Source organism: Sinocyclocheilus anshuiensis, unplaced genomic scaffold (genome assembly GCF_001515605.1).
Source record: "Sinocyclocheilus anshuiensis isolate Anshui unplaced genomic scaffold, SAMN03320099.WGS_v1.1 scaffold267, whole genome shotgun sequence".
NCBI lineage: Eukaryota > Metazoa > Chordata > Actinopteri > Cypriniformes > Cyprinidae > Sinocyclocheilus > Sinocyclocheilus anshuiensis.
Genome location: NW_015552637.1, coordinates 956,599 through 981,973, shown reverse-complemented (window position 1 = coordinate 981,973; position 25,375 = coordinate 956,599). Strand labels below are relative to the sequence as shown.

Here is a 25,375-nt window from a genome sequence, read left to right as displayed (position 1 = left end):
TTTTTCCCCCTCCTTTTTTTTTTTTTTGCACAGGATATGCACTATTCATTTCAAAGATATGTTGATTGATTGCAATTACAGGCCTATCTGCTGTAGATTAATCCCGTATGGTAGAGTAAGCCATCGAGGGTTGTTTACAATCAAGTTTGTTCGGTCCGTTTGCTTCTGAAGATCACTCATAAGTTATCAAGCTCTGCAACGTTTTTAATCACTCTTCTTACATGGATTGTTGGCTGTTCGTTAAACACACATGGTTTAATCGCATGTTTACTTTGTGTGTTTTGCATTAGGCAGCTAGACTCATTTTCAATTTCAGACAGCTGTTTTTTCCCCTTGTCCGCAATGACAGATGGAGAGGGTGACAGCTGTGGGGGTTGTGGGCAACATTGAGGGTGTGTTTGATTTTCTCTTTGACTCAATCACGAGCCTCTCATTAAACGGAGTGAACGTAAATATTTGTGTCGTACAACACACGAGCATGCCAACAAGCTCTCTCTTTCACTACCTCACTTTCCTTTTCTAATTGGAATTATGCACAAAGGAAGAGGAGGTAGTGTACACGCTCTTTTTTCCCACAGTTTTGATATCCGAGGAAAAAAGACGGAGAGGGAGAAAAGAAAGTGAGAGAATACATTTGAGGCGTATTTGTGTTTATGGATTTAATTACATAAGGCTTCCAAAACTTCATATGCGTGATGGCTACACACAAACACATGCTTTTTATCTTTTTTACCTCTCTGTCAAGTTCCTTTTGCAGGCCTGTTCCGGTTCTGGCCGTCACATTGTTAATAGGAATTGATCCCTGCATTCTTCATCTTGAAACCTCTTTTTCAGCCCACTTCCTGATGGCTGCTGTTTAGCTCTTTTGGTCAGTGACCTCAGGAATGCTCACAGCGATCTCTCAAACCAGAAGTGTTCCTCTCTCTGGATCAAGACCAGTCTACTGGAAATCCTTTTTCACACACATGCTCTGTTTTCTTAGGCTTATGAAACATCTGCAGAACTTTGGAACATCTGGATGGCTCAGTTCTCCGCTGTAGAGATCTTTGTCCCTCTCCTTCTCGCTTCCATGTTTACCGGGAGGCTTCAAAGCGGATGGCGTGTTGTTCTATATGTAAGGTGTGTGTGCGTGCGTAAATGAACACATATGTCTGGCAGATAGAGCTGTTGGCTTCAACCGTTCACGGCCTCTCCAAAGCTCTGCGTTCTGCCATCTGTGGTTTTGAATGTCAGTCAGGCTTTGAGAGTGTGTGTGTTTAGAGTTTAGAGAGGCTTATTGTGAGAATGCCTCCACCGAATGAAGACACACTGCCTCAAATGTGCCTCAAATGTACTGAGGGTCTTTAAGAACCTCCGCCACTGCAGTTTTTATTATGATACATCGTAAAGGAAGTCGTGGATCTTCTCTCTCGCTTGCTGCCAAAGAAATGTTTGGTTAAAGAGCTGGGTGGCGGAATGGACTCTGCTGGAATAGTAAACTTGAAACTTGAAACATGGTAACTGCTTTCTAAAGGATCTAAGCTATTAGCTGGTTGACCAGGCACCATATATAATATAATATAATATAATATAATATAAAATCCGAAATAATAATCCTCATCATCATCATAATAACTAAAAATATATAATAATTTTTTAAAAATTACTCAACCCTTAATATGTTTCAAAATGGTGTTTATTTCTTCTGTGGAACTTTTTTTTCCCCTCAAATTAGAAATTGCATGCTTCAATAAGGATGTAAAAGTGTCAAGTAATCAAAATAGTTTCCCAAAAGTAGTCCATACTACTTGTGCTCTATATTCCAAATCCTCTACAGTAGCTTTGTGTGAGGAACAAACTAAATTTTGAGTCATTATTTAATGATAATTTTCCCATTCATTTAGCTGCTAACTGCTGCAACCTGATCATTGAATGAGTTCAGCATTAGTTTCATTTGAGAACAACTCATTCAGTCCATTTTTGTGCACCGATTCTTTTAAAAAATAGATTGAAACTCAAAAGAAGGATTCCTTCATGAATTGTTCAACATTACTTCTCTTATGAACGTGGTAATAAGAGCAGTAAATATACTTACATGTTGATGCTCATCACAACAAGCTGTCGCATGACTTTGAAGACTTAGATGCATGATTATTATTATTATTAATTATTAACAATGCACCTTTTGCGTTCCAAGAAGGAGTTCCAATGTAATAAAATAAGGGTGAGTAAATAATAACAGAATGTTCATTTTTGGCTGAACTCTTCCTGTAAGCTGGATTTTCCAGCAGGGGTGAGGTCAAGCTGAATCCTTCTCTGTCCTGTTACTGAGGAAATAGTTGACAAGCATGAGCCTTGAACAAAATGGCCGTTTCCTGTCTCCCCAAGCACACACACAAACCCACACACAGACACAAGCGGCTGTGCTCAAACATGCAGACTCTCTTGTGTCGTCAACGATCAGCGTGATAAGAAAAACAACAGAGCGGTCTTGTTTTGACCCTTGAATTTTAAATCTGATAAATGTGTCCGATAATGTCTGATTAATGTCCGATAAAGAATCTTCAGTTTTTGGCAAAAACACTGAGATATGTGTGTTATAGTGTGTATAAATAACTCTTATCTCACTCTTATTCTGTACATGTGTGTGTGTAGGATATGGCTTTGTGGATTTCGACAGTCCGGCGGCGGCACAGAAAGCTGTAGCGTCCCTGAAGGCCAGTGGCGTGCAGGCACAGATGGCAAAGGTAAGCTAGGCTTTGAACCGTGTCTAAACCTTAGCAGAACAGGATGAGAATATCAAATATATTGCTGCTATTTCTAATTATGGTGTCCCTGATGGTGATAATGATCATAGGGAAGATGTTGATGATGACGGCTGTGGTGGTAAACATCTGTGGAGGACGTATACGTATGATTATCTGGAAGAGGTGGAATTGGACTCATGAAGCTCGATGTCCAGTGTGTGTATTCAGACTCACGCACAGTTGTTTAAAGCATCTGTCCTCTAATATTCATAAGCTTGCAGGCTGTCAGGATGCAGATGGTTTGTGTAACTGAAATCCCATTTAAATGCATGCCTGTCAGAGCTCTCTGCAACACAGCAGGCCTCGTATGAAACAGACAGGTCATCTTACAGAGAGGAGGAGAGGGAGGCAGGGAGCCAGAGAGAGAAAGACTGGGTTTTCGCTCATGTTTGCATGTTTTCTGTGGTCCGAGTAATAGAATTTACCATTTAAATTAAGCTCAATCGACAACCTCTGTTGCATAATGTCGATTACCACAGAAAATAACTTCAACCTTAGTTTTTTGTAATAAAGGCCAAATTCAAAGTTAGTTCAACACATTTATGTTACAAATACTGTTGATTGAGTTTAACTTGCACTGAACCCTGGACATTGCTTAAGTGTGCTCAGCTTTTTGACTGAAACTGTTTTCCAAACTGCATCTAATTGGTAAGAAGAGTCGTTAATCATTTTGGAAGCCCCATTCATAGGCCCTGTTCCAAAACTAGTGAACTCCTGCCTTCTAAGATACCTTCTTTCATGGGCCAGAATCCTTCACAGATGAGGCAGTCCCAGAATGCATTAGAATGTAGTAAAAATATTGATTAATGAAATGTTAATTATAAATATATATTTATATTTCATTCAATATCAAGTTGAAGTAGTTAAATCTAATGAGAAACTGAATATTTTACCCAGTATTATATTTTTATTTATTTAATTTACAATACCATTAAAAGTTTGGTGTTTTATATATATAAGAATGAGTGTTATGAGTGAATGAGTGACACATTAGACGGAGAGGGAGAAAAGAAAGGGAGAGAATACATTTGAGGCATATTTGTGTTTATGGATTTAATTACATAAGGCTTCCAAAACTTCATATGCGTGATGTCTACACACAAACACATGCTTTTTATCTTTTTTACCTCTCTGTCAAGTTCCTTTTCAGGCCTGTTCCGGTTCTGGCCGTCACATTGTTAATAGGAATTGATCCCTGCATTCTTCATCTTGAAACCTCTTTTTCATTTTTTGATAATGTTACAAAAGATTACTATTTCAAATAAATGCTGTTTTGAAATTTCTATTCATCAAAAAATATCATGGTTTCCACAAAAATATTAAGCAGCACAGCTGTTTTCAACAATGATAATAATAAGAAATGTTTCTTGAGCACCAAATCAGTATATGAGAATGATAATGATAATAATTTATAATATTATAGTTTTTCCTGATTTTTTAAAAATCAAATAAATGCAGCATTTGTGAGTATAAGAGTCTTCTTTCAAAAACATAAAAAAAAAATCTTACCAACCCCAAATCGTAGTGTATTTACAGTATAAGCTTTCAAGAGCTTTGCATTGTTAATAATGCAGTGCCAAACTATTGAAGTCAATTGTTGAGTCGAGTCGGACATATCTAAAAATATTTTAATCAAAATATATTTATACAAATAATAAAAAAATATTTGTTAATAAAAATAAAAAAAATTATTAAAAAAAAATGAAGTACAGTATTGGCAAGTAGTTTGATTCTTGTTTTAAGCAAAAACCTCACAAAATTTTGTTAGGCTTTTTAAATGTGTATTTTAATATCTTTTGTGAATTTGCTTCTGAAGTAAATGCACTGTATTTTTATATAATTTTTTTTTTCCTGGAAAACAAGACAAAATACTACTTAAGAAACTTTTTTTGTTGGTAGACTGGCTATTATTTCAGTCTCATTTCAGTAGCTTTTCTGAGCTAAACATTTGAAAGTGTTGAGTGTTATGAAGGAGAACAATTTGATTAGCCGATCTGGAGTATAAATAGTGATTGGTATGTAGCATGAGCCAATCAGCAAGGTTCTCGCCCACCAGTACCTGCTTTATTAAAACAGTCAGAGCTGATGCTCAATTTACTTTCTCTGTCTGAATATTAATTTCACGCAAATAGCTGTGTAATCTAAACATCTAAAGTTATTTCAAATTGAATTTTCACCGTGCTGTGGTGTTTCTACTGGAATTCAAGAGGAACAAAGAACCGTTGAGTCCTTCCTGGGTGGAAGAAACATACTGTAGAAAGTAAACTGTTATTCAGAGGAATTTACTCTGTGGAAGATGGCCACATACGTCTTTTTAACAATGAGAGAAGGGCAATTAAAAGAACTAAATCGCCTGGCTTAAGGCTCATTAAATTAAACAGGAGCGCAATCGAAGAGTTTCCCTCTGCCCTATTAAACCTGTTTTCATTAAGAATTCTCTCACTTTAACAGTGCCTCTGAGCAACAAAACTAGCCTCTTAAACTTATTTCGACAGTGTATCAAGCTTCTCCTGTGGTGCTTATTGCTTATTGTGGAGAATGTCTACATGGTAGACATGCACTTTAGATTGTGGATCAAAATTTGACCCATGTTTGTTGCAGAAAGGACATATTCATGAGAATACATGATTCAAAGATGGAAACAAACCATCTAGGGTTCATGTTCACCTTTAGATATTCAAAGAATATTGCAAATGTAATATTTCGCAGTGAAATGTACTTCAGAGGCTTGTAGAATACTTAAGTGTTGAAATATTTATTGGACCGAAACATATACGCATGAATGCCACAGAGTAATGCGAATTGAAATGGTGTAAGAAGAAACACCGCCCCATATACATGATATACGTAAGTGTGTGTGTATTCCGATGTCAGAACTCGGTTCAATGAACATTTACTGTCGAGTTGTTGTGGGTTTTTAAGAAACCTTTTGTTTTGGATTTCATAACCTCATTATGTGGATGGTATTCAAACTTCCAGTCCTTTCTGTTCTTGTTTGTTGTGCTAGTCCTGCTGTGACATTCTTACTGTGTCTGATTTTCTCTAAATTAACTTCAAGCAATGTCTGTTACCACTTAGACAAAAAAGTCTTTCCTGAAAAGTAAGACTTTTATTTCTCATGTTTAAACAAACAAAACTAGTTTGCATCAAGCAGGGAATTTGTTTGGCAGGAATGCGTTATAATTATGATGCCATAATGAGGTGCTAGTATGGAATACTGTAATTGTGAGGAGATTAATTATTCATGAGGCAGTATTTATGTAAATTGTTACACATACATTAACTGTATAACAGGAGAGAACAAGGGAAGTAGAGAAAGAGTGTGCGTGTGTGAATTATTCGAGTAGTTGCCTGCAGACATGTCCTTCACATCTGAACATCTCCACACACTCTTTGTGGATCCACATGCCTGCTAGTGATGTGTGTTTGTGTGTGCATTGATGTCTGTGTTTGTGTGTGTGTATTTCCCAGGAGAGGACTTTGGTTTTGAGTTTCCACCCTGTGTAAACTCATTTTTGCCAGAATCTTTCTACATTGGCGAATGGAATAGAACCATCATGTAAAATGTCAAATGTTCTCAGAGTCTCCATTTGAGGGCTCTTTGTTTGAATGCTATTGGTGTGTCGTATTGTTTTCTGAAATTTCTTCTTTCCGTGATAGACAAGGAACAAATTAAAGTAAAGAAAATAAAAGATCAAAGACATTGTGTGGACTGCTTTGTCATTACTGGGGAAAAATTCAGAGTTGCTTTTTAGACAGTTTGCACCTGGATACCAGAAAGCCTTGTGTTGATTTGCTTAAATAGGACAGGATTAAAATCACAAAGTACGTCTCTGTAGAACACAAACTTACCTGACTTTAACCATTGAAAAAAAAAAAAAAAAGTCCTGTCCGAATAGGGCTTATGCGTGTTTATTTTATGCTGTCATACCATCAGTTTTTGCCTCGGCTGTTCCAAACAAATCTGTACATTCCAGAATGTCCACATTTAGGATTTTAGCATTTAACAAATTAGATTAGTAATTTATAATAAAATATTCAATAATATTTGTTGTTTCACCATGCAAGAGTAAATTACAGAAATTAACACAGAAGTACAACAGTAGAACAGAGAGAAAAGAGCCCTGTTGAAAAAAAAACAGCATATGCTGGTTAGGCATGTTTTGAAGCATGGCAGCTAGTTTAAGCTGGTCCTGAGCTGGTTATAAGCTGGTTCTGAGTTGGTCCTGAGCAGGAGTTGCTTAGGACCAGCACATGATCAGCTCGTAACCAGCTTATAACCAGCTCAGAACCAACTAAAGACCAGCTCAAACCAGCCGCCATTCTTCAAAACATACCTAACCAGCATATGCTGTTTTTTTAAACAGGGGAGAACAGAAGTTGGCACCTCAGTTCATCTTTAGCCATCTTTAAAGGCTGTAATGGACTCACCCAGTAGATCTAGCTGAGTTTGGACGGCATAATTGTTTTCCACAGAAGAACGGAGTGAGTGAAGGTTCTGGAAAAAAATGTGCACCTTGATTTGATGGAACCACCTGGCGGCATTGACTCCTGTGAACAGGAGGGAACGTAGACCTGTAGGAGTGCTGTTTCAGCCATTATCCTGAGGCCCGCGTCAAAGCTTTGAATATCAGAATCAGAATCAAAATGAGCTTTATTGCTAGGTATGTTTACACATACGAGGAATTTGTTTTTGTGACGGAAGCTTCCACAGTGCAACAGAATGACAGTGACAGGACAAAAACACACAGATAATAAAAGAATAAAAAGTAAGTAAATAGGGAATAACAATATACAAATTGACAATTGTATGTACAGGTATATTACAATAGACAATTTTGTATGTACAGGTATATTATGTGCAAATTCGAAATGTAAACTAAGTATGTGTGTTTGATAAATAAGTATATAAGTATATAAATAGTGTTGTGTGTTCCACAATTATTCATAAGACACAAGTCTTCATAAGATGGATTGCCTGAGGGAAGAAACTGTTCCTGTGCCTGGCCGTTCTGGTGCGCAGTCCTCTGTATAGCGCCAACCAGACAGCAACAGTTCAAAGAGGGAGTGTGCTGGATGTGAGGGGTCCAGAGTGACTTTGCCAGCCCTTTTGCTCACTCTGGATAAGTACAATTCTTGGAGAGTAGGGAGGGTTGTACCAATGATTCGCTCAGCAGTCCAGACTATCCGATGTAGTCTTCTGAGGTCACTAGACAGTTATAGAAGTGCAGAGGACGGATTAAATGATGGCGGAGTAGAACTGTTTCAGCAGCTCCTGTGGCAGGTTGAACTTCCTCAGCTGGCGAAGGAAGTACAACCTTTGCTGGGCCTTTTTCACAATTGAGTCGATGTGAGTGTCCCACTTCAAGTCCTGAGAGATAGTGCTGCCCATGCAGGAACCTGAATTTCTCCACTGTCGTTACAGAGTGCAGGGGTGTTTCTCCTGAAGTCCACGATCATCTCCACAGTTTTGAGCATGTTAAGCTCCAGGTGGTTAAGACTGCACCAGACAGCCAGCTCTTTAACCTCCTGTCTGTAAGCAGACTCGTTACCATCCTGAATGAGGCTCATAAGTGTCGTGTCGTCTGCAAACTTTAGGAGCTTGACAGAGGGGTCCTTTGAAGTGCAATCTTTCGTGTAGCGGGAGAAGAGCAGTGGGGAGAGGACACATCCCTGAGGGGCACCAGTGCTGATGGTGCGGGTGCTGGATGAGAATTTTTCCAGCTTTACTAGCTGCTTCCTGTCTGTCAGGAAGTTGGTGATCCACTGACAGACGGAGGTGGGCATGGAGTTAATTTGGGCAGGAGGAGGTTTGGGATGATAGTGTTAAAAGCCGAGCTGAAGTCGGTTAAAAGCCGAGCTGAATATGTAAATCCAAGACTAGACTTTTGGTGTTGTGTGATGAGGCTATAAAAAATGTAAATTAAAATTCGCTCTTGAGTCGAATCAATTCTTGAAACATTAGCCATTAGCATTTTAAAATGTAATGTTAGTAATCTTTTATTGATACCGCAGTCATCTTTCTGTAATTTAACAGCTTTAGATGGCCAGACATGTTTAAATGTCCTCATTAGCATTACATTATGTAACTGTTGGATTAAACTAGTCTGTCTGAATGTGTGTGTGTGTGTGTGTGTAAGTCCAGTTGGTCCTTGGCTTTTTATGAGCAGCAGCAAAGTGGTAATATTACAGGTTTTGCTGCACCTTTGGCTTCCATTATGATTTCTTTCCCCGGGCCATCAGAAGAACTGTGAACACTCAGATAATATTGTGAGGGTGTGTGTGCGTGCGGGTGAAGGTCTTTTCTTTTTATGCCTGCATAGGGATTTGCATTGTGTGCACGAGTGTGTATATACATGTCTTTGCGAACTGTAATTGTATTACCTTCATGACTTAGTAGCATTGCTTTCTTGAAGCATATTCTCATGCTTAAAAATGGTTTTGTTTTTAATATAGCCGTATAGCAGGAGGCGGAAAATTCCCTCAGGGTATTATATGAGTGGAAGTGTGGAAAATGCTCTCATTCTTCTCCATTCTCAATTTTGCGCGTGTCACGGCGTTCCGGTAGCGCTAAATGAGGGTGAATAATTGCTCCTTAAAGAAGAGGGCCTTTCCATCCTCACGGACACCTCGTATGAATAAACCAGTGCAACAACTTCAAATTGAAGTTAAATTGTTTCCCCTTTCTGTCTGCTGTGAACAGACTTATCATTCCTTCACGGAACCTCAGTGGTTTCCCCATTCATGTTTTCATTTGGCCCGAAAAGTTGCAGGGAAAAGCGTTCCTTGCAGTAGAAAGTACTCATAATAACCTAACCAAGGTCAGGCTGGTAATTAGAGTGTATGTGTGTGTGTACATGTTTGCCAGTCCCCATCACACCTTAAGCCCAGACGTGAATTACGCTGTGGGAGTCTGAGCTGCACCTGTCGCAAAGATTCCTACTGCTGGGTGACTGGCAGGTCTTCCACACACAAACACACTCACGCACAGACAAATTTATGTCTAGCCTGAGTGTTAGGAAACCTTGGAGCACACTAGTTTAGCTGAATTGCCTGAATCCAGCTTTCATTTTTTTAATCCAGCTACTCTATTAAACTAGATTTTTATTATTTTCTGAAGAAAATGCATGGTGCTCGCCCAGGGAAAAGACACTGCCATGATGCTAGGGGTGGTTGCTGTTGCAATTAGGCTGCTTAGGTGCTGTGGTGGTTACTAGGGTTTCCTGTATGTTAAGATTAATAATGGTAATTTTCACGATTAAAATGACCATTTTAAATGTAAAAATGAAAATGAAGGCAGCATTATATATACAGTATGGAAAATGCCAATTTTGTTGTTCAATTATTAGTTTTTATTCAAGTTTCTGTATATGTGTGCATCTGGAAAAGAAAGAAAGAAAAAAAATATATATATATATGTATGTATGTATGTATATAAGACTACAATAAAAAATACAATTCAATTTTTAGCACATTTCCATTCATTTCCATTTGCAAAATATATTTTATATAAACACACACACACACACACACACACACACGTACCTCAATAATATACTGTCATTTAGTAATTTTCCCTATTTTATCATTTGCCTGATGAAAATTGTAAGTTTGATTGCTAAGTAAAGTAAAAGCACACCTTTCTTTGATGAACTATTAAAAAATGTTAAATTAAAAAAAAAGTAGTATTTGAGGAAACAACCCTTATGAGCAGTAGTTATGGTGCTGCTTTTCTTTTAAAATCCTATAAGATGTAAAATCTTTCATATGTTATTGCATTTGATGGTTCTAACATCAGTTCTGAATCATTAATATTTATTTAGTTTGCTATGGGAACGCTCTTTTTATTTGTTAGCATTCACCATTCTCAGGGAATAAAGAACTCTAAGCCAAAGACAAAGAAGTTGTATTAAGTCTTTATGCAAGCGAATTACCTTTTGTAGTTGCTTAGCAAAGCATAGCACAGAACTTCCTAAATGTTCCCAACTGTTCTTAGTACAAGTCACTCAGCCAGGCTAGAAATGGACGAGCTGAGAAATATAATGTTCCTCTTCTCCCTAAGTGTACATACTTTATGTATAATAAAGGCAAACCACTGAAATCCAACACCATGTCGTGTTTAAAAATCCAACCACCATCGCTTCGAGATTATTCTTCTCGTTATGAGGCCGGAAAGAGTGGGGGAAGGAAGAGAAAGGAAAGATGTGATTGCGCTTTGTCTTCCACCATTGACATCAAATTCCCATTTCCTAAATGTTCTGTGAAGTGTGCTTCCCTCTCCACAGGCTCCACAGTGTGTGTGTGTGTGTGTGTGTGTGTGTGTGTGTGTGTGTGTTTGTGTTGTGTTGTTGCCGTTCGGTTTTGGTGTGGGCCCACAGTGATTGAAAACAGATGCCTTGTTTTTTTGTAGTTGTCTCGCCGGGGAAAGTAATGGACAAAGCAGAACACAGGACAGCGAAAGCATAAACGAGATCTATTGCGACACAATGAAATGGGCTCGGGAAGCAATAAGCACCAGGCGCATTCCGGTTATATCAAATGGTGGCTTCTCACTCCCTTTCACTCACAGATGATTTGTATAACATAATGTGCCTTCCTCTTGCCTACGATACTGCGTCGAGAAAAAAAAACAAAAAACAGGCACGCCGGTAGAGTCCAATATGAAATTGAGTCATGAAGGCCTGTTGCCAATGTCTTGTTCTCAGGGTTTTGTAATTCAAAGCTTTACTCGTTTATTAGGGGTTATCTGGGATCTGGACTCTTTGTTTCAGAGGAACTCTCCCTGTTTGGGTTGTCTTTATTTTTAACCACTTTTTTTTTTTGTTCTAATGGGTTGATTAAACTATAATGATCTATTCAAACATCCCTAATGTGTGGTCTGCATCTACTTTGTTGTTCTCAATAGTGTTTTTTACCTGCTATTTACCAGTTTTGATTTGGAATACTATTGTCACTTATACTACATAACTTGCTGTAGCATATTTAGGATCTTTTGTTGACCAAGGCTTCATTCATTTGATCAAAAATAGAGTAAAAACAGTAATATTGTGAAATATTATAATTTAAAATAATGGTTTTCTATGTTAATATATTTAAAAATGTAATCTAAAGTTGAAATAGAAACCAAAATCTTTTGTGAAAGTCTTTAGCGTCACCTTTCATCAATTTAATGCATACTTGTTCAATAAAACTATTAATTTCTTTAAAAAAATCTTACTGACACCAAACATTTGAAAAGTGTACATTAAATACATGCAAGTACATGCTGTAGCAGTGCTTTGATGTTAAATGATATTTAAATATATTTATAATCAACATTTCTTTGATTGCCTCATCTGTGAAGGATACATGTATATCCTTCATCTATTTTGCATAGTTTGTTTTAAGATCAAATAATGAATTAAAAGAAGTAGTATTCAGAATCACAGTATATATTGCTTCACATGAATTTGTCACACTTGGAATGGAAGGTGAAGTCAGATGAAGTCCATTATGGGATATGTTATCCCATTTATTATGTTCCGGTTTTATACAGCACATTTTGGCTAATGTAGCAGGTCATGTGAAAATGAGTATACTGTGCAGAGTACACATGCTGTGTATTATATAATATTTTTATGACTAATATACAAGTATACAATGCTTTAAGTTGTTAAAATGCTTTTCTTTCTCATTTAAGGCACAAGTTTGTCCAGAATTGCGACTGGTTCCTCTTAAAAAAAACAGCTGCATGATACTCTTGTATGGTAGTATGCCAGTCCAAACACAGCTAGAAACAAGGAGGAGGATGTGGGAGTGGTGTTGCCCTAAAACCTTCATGCTCACGAACAAAAGGAAGAAGGCCAAGCTGGCCCAATTGAATTATGGGTGATGTAGTCAGAATGTTAGTATCTCTGAGCCTCTATCAGCCTCTCACCAATCTCATTATCCGTGCATTAGCAGCTGTGTGAGGAAGGAAAGGGGCTTTTAGTGGGAGCACTCAGGAGCTGGAGGGCTGGGCTCCAGACAGAAAGCGAAAAGAAAGCCGAGAGCTCAAGGAGTTGCAGTTGTTGTTGTTGTTTAATGATGCTAATGTGCATTTGCAAGATGCATGTGCGTGCGAGCTCTATTCTCTAGATGAGGGCACACAAAGGCCAGAGGAAAGGTGTAGTACACAAGCTTCAAACCATTCACCAGAACTAAGAGGGCTGTGCTTCATCCAGACCACTGATCAGGCAGGAAACACATCCCTCCAGCTGTTAGCATTAGAAACACCATCACAAATGTCTCATTTCACAAATGAAAGGATTTGAGAGAGACAGCGAGCGGAAAGCAGACAGACAAACACATCCGGATGCTGCCGTGTCTCCTCTGTCCCTGTCGTACACATGTAGCCCCGTCTCACTCCAGCACTGTTGTTATTCCTCACTAGTGCCTAAAATCTGTCTACATATCTCTGCCATCCCGGGCAGTGAGTTGTACTAACAGCTGATATGGCCGCTGATGTTCTCGTCCATTACGGAGACGTGTCGTTCTCATGAGAGCTTGATCTGACTGTCAATTCCACAGCGAATAAATCTTCCACTTCCTTCAACACTCTTATAATAACTCCATCTGCTTAATAGCTGATTCACAAGCTCTGCTTGAGTTGGGAGATTTATCGTTTTTTCTCTTAGTTTCAAAGGGTTTGAAAGGATTGCGCATGAACTTTCCAGACTGACTTTTAGTTTAGATTTGGTTTTTGTTTACATGTGTTTTTTGGTGACTTGGTTGCAGTTTTATTGGCATAGTCAAAGTGCATTTATGCAATATGCAAAACCATTTTTTAATTGATATTTTAAATATACATTTTTTTTTATATATATATTTATCTGTTTCATGTTATTTAATAAATTGAGGATGTAATATACATAGTATGTAAAATGTAATACAATTACATTTTTATTATGAATCTCAAACTTTTTTAAATAAATGCATTTATTTATTTTTATGTTATTAAATATATTTTATGATATAAAATATAACATATATAATATGTATTATATGTAATACATTTACATTTTATAATAAAGCATACCATTTTCCTATATTTAATAAAAATGTATATATGTTGCACCAAAGTCAAAGTGCCTTTGTTCAGTTTTCAAATAATTTTTAGCTATATCTTATTTATCTAATTATAAAAATATTATTATATTTAATAGTTAAATTGTATATTAATTTGTATAAAGATTATGTTGTACTGTAAATAAGACTGATTTATATTCAATACATAAGACTATTGAACTATAAAGTGATAAGTATACTCTAGATGAGATATGCTAGGCTTACTCGATGTGAGTAATATTTTGGCACGTGTGTAAACACACACTACATGATCCAGTGTCACGATGACCTTGTGATTGGTCCACATTCACATCATCATTGCATGTGTCTTCCGAAACACATTTAGAGGCTTTCTGTTAGGGTCATTTTGTGGATTAAAAAAAAGGCAAAGGCGTTTCAGATGAAGGACCTTGACTGGTTATCATTCCATTTGGGATTGAGTTGTGCAAACTACTGGCAGAACAGCATGTTCCTTGGGCTGAAAAGATCAAGTTAGAGAGAGAAACAGACTAAGAATGCAAGAGAAGGGAGTTCCTGAGTAGTCTGGAAGATTTGACTATGTCACATAACCAGATTGACCCTACTTCCTGTCTGTTGCACAGGCAGTTAGTACTGGACATCTCATGGAAACGTCTGCTTTGATGAGCTAACTCAGAAAGACGGCCAGCATCTGCGTGTGCTTCACATGTTTCTCACCCTCGTCGGTGCGTGCAAGCCTTCCCTCGGTCTACGCCAATGCTAGAGCAGAATCTTTAGCCGGGAATCAAAATCGATTGGCTCCAAAGAGCAGCTCACTCTAAACAAAGACAAATGAATGATCCTCACTTCCTCTCACTCCACCTCTCAAAAAAATCTCACTGCCTGCGATGCTCACTCTTGGGATGTACAGCACAAGAGGAACTAACGTTGACCTGTTCTTGAGCTGTAAAAGAATAATAATAAAAAAAACAATAGACCTGATTTCATGACATGCAATAAATCAAAGTTATATAATTCATAAAAATCTCCCGCCGGATGAGCAGGCCAGCTGCAAGAAGGCCAGCACTGAGTGATTAATGCCTCTCTTTACATTTGATCTAGCTCTCATAGACGAAAAAACAACACATGGGTTTAAGAACCTGAGGCGCAGATGATGCTGATCATTTTGATATGAGCGAATGATTGATGGATAATGGGAATGATGGGAGTCTGAGAGGATATGCTCCGGAAATCTCGGCCAAGTACATGCACCGATGTGGCGCTGACCCAGCCGTCGTGGGCGCGGTATGGGCAGCTACGTCAGAACAGGCGCTATACGTGCCAAAACACAGCTGTCTTGGACCCAGATGTCATGTAAAGATGACCTCATCACAAAGACTTCAGCTGCAGCTGCTGTTGTAATGTCAGGCAGATATGAGCTCACTGAAGCGCTCGCCAGTTAACTATAGTTACGGCCTGACAGAGTGCTGGAGAACCATTTGTGATGCATCATAGAGCTGTAAGTGCAACAGATCCATCCAATACCGTTTGATAACGTAATACACAGGACTGTGCTGCCTCTATTGTAGCTGCAGATATACTGCACTCCATGCTAATTACTACATACTGTTTTATGTTAGATTGACCGCAGAAAGAAAGTCTCAGTTTTCACAGAAAAACAGCATAAGGTTCTAATGTCATTTGCATTTTTTGCATATCACTACTTGGCAGGTTGCGATCAGTTACATGCCATGCAATAACCAGTGACTTTAAAGTCTGAATATGCGCCAGGGTTGTGTAAAATTAAGAGCTCATTTAAGAATGTGGCTTTAAATTAAAGAGATAGTTCTCCCAAAAATGAAAATTCTGTAATACTTTACTGTTCCAAACCTGTATGAGTTTCTTTCTTCTGTTAAACACAAAAGAAGACATTTTTAAGACTGTTGGTAAACAAACAGTTGACATTTGAGGGTGAGCAAATGATGTCATAATTTTCATTTTTTAAGCTATCATTAAGATGAAGACTCTTTCATGATTGAATGACCAAAAACACCAATTAAACGCACACAAACATAATCACAGTACACAAAGGGCTTGTTATATATTGGTTATTTTCAGTGGTGTATTGTAACGAAGTAATAATACTTCGTTACAGTACTTAAGTATTTTTGGGAGTATCTGTACTTTACTTGAGTTTTTATATTTCAGCCAACTTTTACTTTTACTCCACTTCATTTCCTAATTAAAATGTATACTTTTACTCCGATACATTTCCCCGAAGCATATTCGTTACTTACTACAAAATAGTCAGAAGTCAGAAGAACACGGACTGCAGGAAAGCAGGTCTGATGAATCAGTGGTCTGGCACTTTTAAGTTTAGACCTTTGCTCATGTGCAAACAAGTGCGCGCACAACCGCGGATGATTCATTTTCCATTTTTTTATATATATTTATTTGCTTCTTTTCCATTTTGCATTTACTTGTACTTTTACTTTCAATACTTAAGTACGTTTAAGATAAAAAAAAATACTTTTCGTACTTAAGTACAATAAATATCACATACTTTAAGACTTTTACTCAAGTAATATTCTAAACGGTGACTTCAACTTCTAACAAAGTCATTTTCTGGTAAGATATCTGTACTTTTACTTGAGTATGGCTTTCAGGTACTTTATACACACACCACTAGTTGTAGACATTGCCACAGGGCAAATAGTGCTCTTGGCTATAATATAGATGAGCGCACTGTTTCACAGTCTTGGCAAGTCTTGAAGCGTGATAGGCTATGTTGGGCAATATTACAGGCTTTGGATCACATGAGCTCAGTGTGTGTTTATGTGTTGAGAGAATGTGTGTTTATGACAGAGCAAACACTACATCGTTTGGCCCCGTGATGGACATTATGTCCGTTGCGTAATGGCCCTACTGGGAGGAAGTCTCACTGTATTAACAAATACATTCAGCACATTAAGGCTCTTGAATACCCATGTACGTTAAAATGGGACTGTAATGTTATGGCTATCTGATTTGTTCCATTATGAGAAATTATTTGTTAGTGTCTTGTATTGTGACTAAATTCCCCATTAGAATGTCTCTTTTTTGCTTTTTAATTAAGTTTTGGCAGTGTGTTAAATGAGCTGTAGCAGTTAAGCGCTTTCCCACGCCTTACTAGAATAAACTGTTCAGATTAAGCAAGGCACAGATCTTTTTATACCCGTCATCTGTGAATAATGGCCACATTGGCCTCACTGTATTATTTTCTAAAATGATATGATAAAAAAGATGAAAAAATATTTTTTACATTGTTAATAAATAATATGAATTACAATTGTTCAATATTATATATATATATATATATATTGTATACAAAATGTTATATATATATATATAAAGTTAATGATGTTGTCACACACCTGGCCTCAGGTAAATATATAGCAGACAGTTTTTTGTTTATGCTGTTTCTGGCTGGATTTCAACATCAGACATTTGGAACGTATGCAGACAACAGGAAGGAGATGTTTATGTTCTTCTGCTGTTTTGAGACAACAGTCTGGCAAACCTCTTGCTGAGCTCCATGTAAACAAGGAAGTTATGTCACCTGCCTTCTGGGTATCCTTGTTCAGACATTGTGTAAAAGTTATCTGGTTTACAAGCTTTACCACATGAAGTTTTCATGACAAAGTTGAATATAACTTTACACAGACAAGATGAGTAAGTGATTCTTTCACGCTAGTGTCATGTAAAGAAACAATCTACGTTCAGTATGTTAGAAATCAGCAGCATTTGTGGAATAATGTTGATTACCACAAAAAAGCAAAACTGAAGGAAGCCACTTACAATGGAAGTGTTTTTTGGAGGATTTAAAACCAGATATGTAAAGCTTGGAATTGTATAGAAGCACTTTTTAGTAACAATTTACAATAAGGTTCCATTATTTAACTTTAATTGCATTAGTTAACATTAACAATGAAAAATATTTATAAAGCATTTATGAATCTTAGTTCATGGTAATTTCAACAATTAATAATACATTATTAAAATCACTATAACTAAAATGAACAAAGATTAATAAATACGGTAACAAAATGTATTGTATTTAATGGTCACTAATGTTAACTAATGGGACCTTATTGTAAAGTGTTATTAATTATTTGAGCTGCAAAGCAGTTTATCATAATTTTTATGGACATTTTAGGGTTTTAGCCATTACAATGTCATGACAACACACGTTGTAAAATTGGATATAATATATGCCTTTTGTAGCTATGCTTATTATTTTAATGTTAAATCAACAGGATAATCAACATTATGATACAAATGCTATTGATTAGAGGGATAGTTCACCCAAAAATGAAAATGTTGTCATCATTTACTCACCCTCATGTCGTTCCAAACCCGTATGAGTTTCTTTCTTATGTTGAACATAAAAGAAGATATTTTGCAGTTGATGGTCCCCATTGACTTCCATAGTATTTCTTTCCCAACTATGGAAGTCAATGGGGACCAACAACTGTTTGGCTCATCAAAATTCTTCAAAATATCTTCTTTTGTGTTCAACATATAAAAGAAACGTATACAGGTTTGGAACGACATGAGGGTGAGTAAATGATGACAAAATTTTCATTTTTGGGCGAACTATTCTTTTAAGTCTTAAAAGTGTGTGTTTTATATCTGTTTTTACAATAAGTGCCTTATTGTAACAAAAAAAAAAATTATTAAAGGGCGAATTATTTTCTAAATCATTTTTATTGTCAGGTAAACTTAAATCTAATGCCTGAATTGAACTTTAAATGTATTGTGAAAAATTGTTGCTTGAGACCAATAGCCCTACGTACAAGATAAGATACAGGCCGTCGCTCTCTCGTTTTTTCTCATTTAATCTCTTCTCTCCGTGCCATTTTCATCCTCAGTCTTCACAGTAAGAGCTATAAGTGTCAACATTTTTTAGCACTGCCTATTTGATCACTTGTCAGTGTGTGTGTGTCGCCAATGGTGACATGGTTCAGCGGCATCAGTGTGATCCCTCACTGCCTCTCAGAGTGCCCGTCCTATCCTTGTGGCTTATCCAAAAAAAAAAAAATCCCACTCTCTCAGTCCTACAATAATTGAGAAATATCAGAGCACTCTTGTCGAAATTTAGAGAAAACATCTCTTACGAGATTCAAGTGTCTATTTGTTGTCAGGTGTATGTGTGTGTGTTTGTGTAAGTGTGATAAAGAAAAGGAGGTTCATTTCTCCGGACCTCAATAGTCTACCCTTTATCCCAATCAAGATGAAGAGGCCACGGCGAGTGAAGATGAAAGCAGAGACGCTTCAACACCACCCGCTCTATAATGCCTCTGGTAATAACAGGCTTTCATCAAGAGTCAAATGGCAACAAACGTCCGCTTGTGTTTAGCCATCAAACACGCCGTCCCTGACTGAAAGCGGACAGATTAGCGTAACTCCACAGATCGGCCACAGGAGTGTTCTTCTCTTTCATTTGATTGGGATCATCTGTGGACTGTTGAGGAAGAGGTGTTTTATGGAGGTGACGTCAGGCCCGGCTGTGCTGATTGGATGACGATGGGAGGATTTACGGGAAGAAGCTAGAGCCGTTGATCAATGAGTGAGGGCTGAAGTGAACAAACTGACATAGAGGGAGAGAGAAAGAAAAAAAAAGCGATCAGCATGCTTAAATCAATGTCGTCCACTCGGTCCTGGGATCTGGAAGGTGGGTGGTTTGATCCTAATAGGAGGAAGACCATTTCTTTCCTTTTTCTTCCTTTCTTCCTTTCTTCCTTCCTTCCTTTGAAACACAGAAAGATTGACAGCCTCAGTTGCCATTCATTTTCACTGCATTCACTCACTTCCATATAATAAACTTCTGTCAGGACCACTATCATCAAAGATGATTGACAATTAGCATACAGTTTGGATTGGCGATATGGTTCTGTTCTGGGCAAGAACTCCCTGCGCCTCCATGCAGCCTAGCATGGATGAGAGCAGGGAGAGCAGCAATAACCCCCCAGGGTAAACAGAACAGAACTAACAGAAATGTATAGCAGATATTGTTAAGTTCAATCATTTTATGTACACATTTTAGAATTAGTCTGATTCAAGGAGAATCAGAAGGCTGAATCCCGACTGACAGAGGAGGAGTTGGGGATGGAGGAGGGTAATTAGCTATTGAGCAATGCGAAAACTGCTGATAATACTGAGGGACCTTATATATGAATGCTTAGATAGGTGTCGTATTCCCATAGGTAGATGGGGATCAGCTGAGAGTCAGCTGATGCGAGCTTGACTAACGTGACCTGCCAGAACTAACGCTACGCTTGATTGTAAGCAAGCAGTGACTTGAGACAGTCATTAGATTTGTAGCAGCATGATTACAGTGAGTGAATGATTATAGAAATATTTTGGGTGAACTATCTCTTTAAGGGAAAAAATATTCCTCTGAGCCACATTAGCTCTTGTTTCATCCTCTCTTCCACGACAATTGTCCCTGTATTGTCCCTTCTGTGTCAACATTGTGGGAAAGTCGTGGTAATACAGCAGTCTTGGTCTTGTGGCAATAAATAAAGATTCTGCTCTGTTCATCTGTAATTTCTTACACCCTCAGCCTCTCTCTGTGGTTCCCCTGAGACTCGGCAGTTGCTGTTAGGTTTTGTGATTAGGTTTTGCTGTAACATGTTGTGGTTCAGTGGTCAGTGCTGGAGTTGGTGCTGTCAGACCCCTGGTGACTCTGAACACATCTTACGCTCTCTTTTGGAGGTGTGTTTTTTGGCTACTTTCTACTTTATCCACAAAAATAATCAGGATGTTTATATATTAAATATATTAGTAATTCTGGTTATTGAAAATAACCAACCTGCATTGATGCGATTAATGATATAGGTCAGTTCCAAAAGCTACTAAATCGATAATTTTAGAAAATTTTATGGCTAATTTTTAGTATGTACTAGTTGTCATATCAATGATTGAAATGTTTATAATTAATTGTAATTATTTATTTATTTATTTTTAATATACACTATACTGTTTAGTTTGGGGTTAGTAGGGCTCTATCCATTTTGTAGGAATGGATTTAAAAAAAAAAAAATCCACCCCCCCCACACACAAATTCCGTTTTATTTAATTTTTTCCAAATTCCGTTTTTTCCTTTTTTTGCACTTCAAATTTTCTGGACTTAAATTACATTTTATAAATAAAAAAAAGCATGTGTAATTAATTGAAATCATAAAACACATACAATTTAACAGCAATTTATTAAAAATTTAACAAAAATTAAATTTTTATGGCCCTATTAAATACATTTTATGTTTCTCAAATTCAGGTTTATTTTTACCAAATTCTGTGTTTTCCATTTTAGCTTTCTGGATTCCATTCTAATGGTTTAATTGAATGTAATAATCAAAAGCATCTCTAATTAATTGATTTTTATAAAAAAATTGTTAATTTAATATTCATTTATTTTCTTCTTCTGCAAAACATGCAGAATATCTGTTTCTGCAGAACAGTCTTTTTGTAGCTTAATATTCACAGACACAAGTCCATATTGCGTTTTGATTGAAGGGCACTGACCTACTTTTGATTTATTTATTCAAAATTTGGCAATTTCCGTGACTTTCCGCATTATACAGTAAATTCTGTTTTTATGACTGGATTCCGCGATTCCGTCTGCATTTTCCGTATTGCAAAAATCATAGGGCCCTAGGTTAGTAAAGATGTACTGTAGCTCACCAAGGCTAGATTTATTTTATCATATATATACATATATACATATATATATATATATATATATATATATATATTCAGGATTATTTCATTAAATAAATAAATAAATAAATAAATAAATAAAAACTTATATAAAAATTTTGTAATTTTTTTTCTTTGTCACTTTTGATCAATTTAATACATGCTGAATAAAAGTATTAATATCTTAATAATCTCTTGTACTCCTATGCTGATGCAAAAACTGAGATGAAAGATTCCTACCACTATGTTTGTGAGGTCCTGTGACACCTCTGTGATGGGCGTAGAATGGGGTTTCGATTACTAGTACCCTCAACGCTGTTTAGGTTGAAAGACAGAATGCTTTTGGCAAGTTTTTGATGTGGTCTTTAAAGCAGACCTCCGTTTGTCCTTGAGCTGCTAGGGAAGTTGGAGACAGAGTGGAGGCATGCGGACATCATGTCTCTGCCAGCGCAGGTGTCTCGTGGCGTATAGCGCGGTGGGTTGGTTGGATGCTGGTGGGGGTTGTTTCGGTCATAAATTTGAGAGTAATTTTACAAGTTTTTCAAGACAAGCTGAGGATCATTGAATTCACACTCGATCTCTCACAGCTTTCCTTCTCTCATCCCACCCACCCGCCGTTGCTGAGATAAAACTGGCCTGTTAAGCTCAGATCAATTTGTGTGTGTGTACGTGTGAGCGTGCATCTGTGTCCATTTGTGCCAATCTGAGGGAGAATGCATTAACATTTATAACTTGTGATGGTGGCCTTGATAGTGAGACAGAGCTGACACACACTCTGACACACATGAGTCCCCGCTGGCCTCTCGGCGCACTGCGCTGTCACACACACCCCCATTAGCATGGCGGCTGACCGCTACTCTGCATCCATTAGAATAAATGTGTGTTAATGGTTATGCTTCAGCTGCCAGTGGCTGATTAGAATAAATGTGCTTCATACAAAGCTGAAGCAGATGAACGTTCACACCCCAGCTTTAACCTGACACACCTAAAGTTGCCAACAGAGGACCAGCTAAACACATACTTAAGATGCTGGCACATGACACCGAAAGCATCAAACATTTCTTGGATGCACTAGGGCTTATGTTTGAAATAATTGTAATTTCAAGTTAATGAAAAATCATTAAAAATGGAAATGTAAAATATATATACAGGTATATATATACAATTTTAATAAAAATGGAAAAATGTGATAATTTTATGTATGCATGTAGTGGCAAGTTAATTTATATTTACATAAAGAGTAGATGGATGGCCAATAAAGAAATTAGAAACCAAGGAGAATTATCAAAGCTATATACCGTATATCAGGAGAGCTGAAATGTAAGAAGCTGCAAAAGAGAAAACTTCTTCACATATTCTTACATTTCAGCTTTACTTATCTGGATGTACTAAATGAGTGATATTTTAAGGTCAAAACATAGAGCCAAATGTGACTAACTTTTTATTTTATTTTATTTTTACTTTGATTTGATTTTGTTTTATTTTATTTTATTTGTCTAAAGATACCCAGTCCCTAAGAAACTTGTAGTTAACCTTTAGTGATTATCATTTTCTTTATTCAACAGCAACCCAATGCATTTCCCTAATGTGGGGCTTGTACGTTGTAATATTTATCAAGAAATAAAGTAGGGCAGGACTTGAAAGGCTAGGCAATGATATTACTGGATAATATTATTTCTTCCTGCACATGCAGCCCTGGTTGCGTCAGCAAAAATGTTGTTTCAGAGGCGGAGAAAGCTTTTACATTTTAATGAAAGATTATAAAAACATTTATCTTCAGAATAACCTGCAGTAATGCATCATACACAATAAAAGTAAAGCCATTTGTTAATGAAGTAAAATGATGATGATAAAAAGTGATTTACCTTGAAAAGCATGGCGTGTCTTCAAGTGTTTTTTTTGTGTATATATTGATATATATTCAGGTGACATTGAAGAATGCTGGATGAGTTTATGAGCATGAATGTGTGCACTTGAGCATATGTGGAGTGGTTGATGTGTTTGCATTCGTATGTGTGTGTGAGTGTGCTTGCCTGAGTTTGTTGGGCGTTTTTATTGTATGTGTTAGGGGAGTTGTATTAGCATGTGTTGTCCTTGGTCAGGGTGTTGAACGGGATGTGGGGTGGATGGTAATGAGGCTGAATTAATTGGGCTCTGTGGTGATCTGAGTCCATTTGGCGGCGGCGCTGTCTGCTTTTCGCTGACTCGCTCAGCCTCACCTCTCAAAAGAACTTCTAAATAACCTTGTACTGCCGAACCCATACCAGCCCTGCTGAAAAACACAGACAGGACCAGAGAGAGAAAGAGAGAGAGAGACTGCAAACACAGTCAGGAACACACACACACAGGGACAAAAACACATAGTTTGTGTGCGCAAACGTACAAGAAGAGACAAGTACATACTACATTCCTGTACATACATAGATAGCAATCTATGTCTACACATGTAGCAATTCTCGGTTAATACCATTATTCTGACAGAGTCATCGGCCTATGTGAATTAGGACTAACTGTTCTTGTTTCATTTCTGAGCTCTATCTATCTATCTATCTATCTATCTATCTATCTTTTCATCATTCTAACATTCTATCTATCATTCTGTCTAGCCTGTCTGTCTGCCTGTCTGAGCTGAGCTATTAAATGAAAATAAAATCTAAATCACGATATGGCCTTGTGCGATTATTAAATTGCATTCATTAATTATAATCTGAATGTGTTAAGTGAGCTGGGGCTATTTTCTGTCTGTATTGTTCTCTACTTAGTAATAGTAGTAGTAGTAGTAGTAATGATGATAATTATTGTAATAATGATAATTATTATTATTTTTTAGTATTAATATGATTGGCTGATGTCCTTATTTTTAGCTGTGGGAATTTTTGTATCTTGATTTCATTATTTCATTATTTCAAAATTAGCACAACACAATGGAAACAAGCCGCAACACAATGGAAACAAGCCACAACACAATGAAATTAGCACAACACAACGAAAACAAGGCAAAACACAACCAAATTAGCACACCACAATGGAAACAGGCTGCAACGCAACAAAATTAGCACAACACAGCGGAAACAAGCTGCAACGCAATGAAATTAGCACAACACAACGGAAACAGGCCGCAATGCAATGAAATTAGCACAACACAATGGAAACAAGCTGCAACACAACAAAATTAGCACAACACAACAGAAACAAGCCACATCACAGCGAAATTAGACCTATGCGTTGTGTTGTGGCAATTTTGTTGTGTTTTGCTAATTTTGTTGTGTTCTGCACTACTGAGCCACCGAACAGATCACAATAAAGTCACTTTCAAAACAAGCAGCTTTGGTCAGTGTGTCGTATGACCAATTTTAACCTGTTGCGAACTCTGCATAGGGAAATCCTTTGCCCGAACACAAAATTCACAATCCTTTGGATTCCTATTGACATGACTGGATTTGGCCCTCAAAAATTTGCCAAACTATGATAAATGTGACTGCACTTTTACAGTATACCACAGTAAAAGAACCAGTGTTCTAGTTTTATAATGGCTCTTTGAATGTAGTAATTATTGATTCAAGTCAGGATGCTTGAAATATTGGAAATTAATGCACACCAAGCCTAGTTTTGTGACCATATTACCACCTTGGAGTGCATAGTCATTTTCAATAATTTAACAGTCCTTCATCAATTATTGCTTATTATTACTTTAAGTGTTAGCTCACCAAATAACAATAAAATGTGCATTGAATTTTCTAGAAATGTGTGAACATCACATGCAAACAAGAGTTGAGTTTAAATGGAAGGACAGAACATTGCATTGG

General features: G+C 37.2%; 1 protein-coding gene and 1 long non-coding RNA gene across 2 annotated transcripts in view; both read left to right on the top strand.

Annotated features, from left to right (window-relative positions):
* Positions 1-25,375, top strand: part of LOC107666726 (RNA-binding motif, single-stranded-interacting protein 3-like) — a 135,077-nt gene that overhangs the window by 50,406 nt on the left and 59,296 nt on the right. The window contains exon 4 of the mRNA XM_016458160.1: positions 2,635-2,726. Within this exon, the coding sequence (XP_016313646.1) occupies positions 2,635-2,726 (92 nt within the window). The remainder of the gene's footprint in view (positions 1-2,634; positions 2,727-25,375) is intronic.
* LOC107666838 (uncharacterized) lies at positions 8,436-23,719 on the top strand. Its single transcript, XR_001631727.1, has 3 exons — positions 8,436-8,576; positions 12,824-12,825; positions 23,707-23,719. It is a non-coding gene; the product is annotated as an uncharacterized LOC107666838 (long non-coding RNA).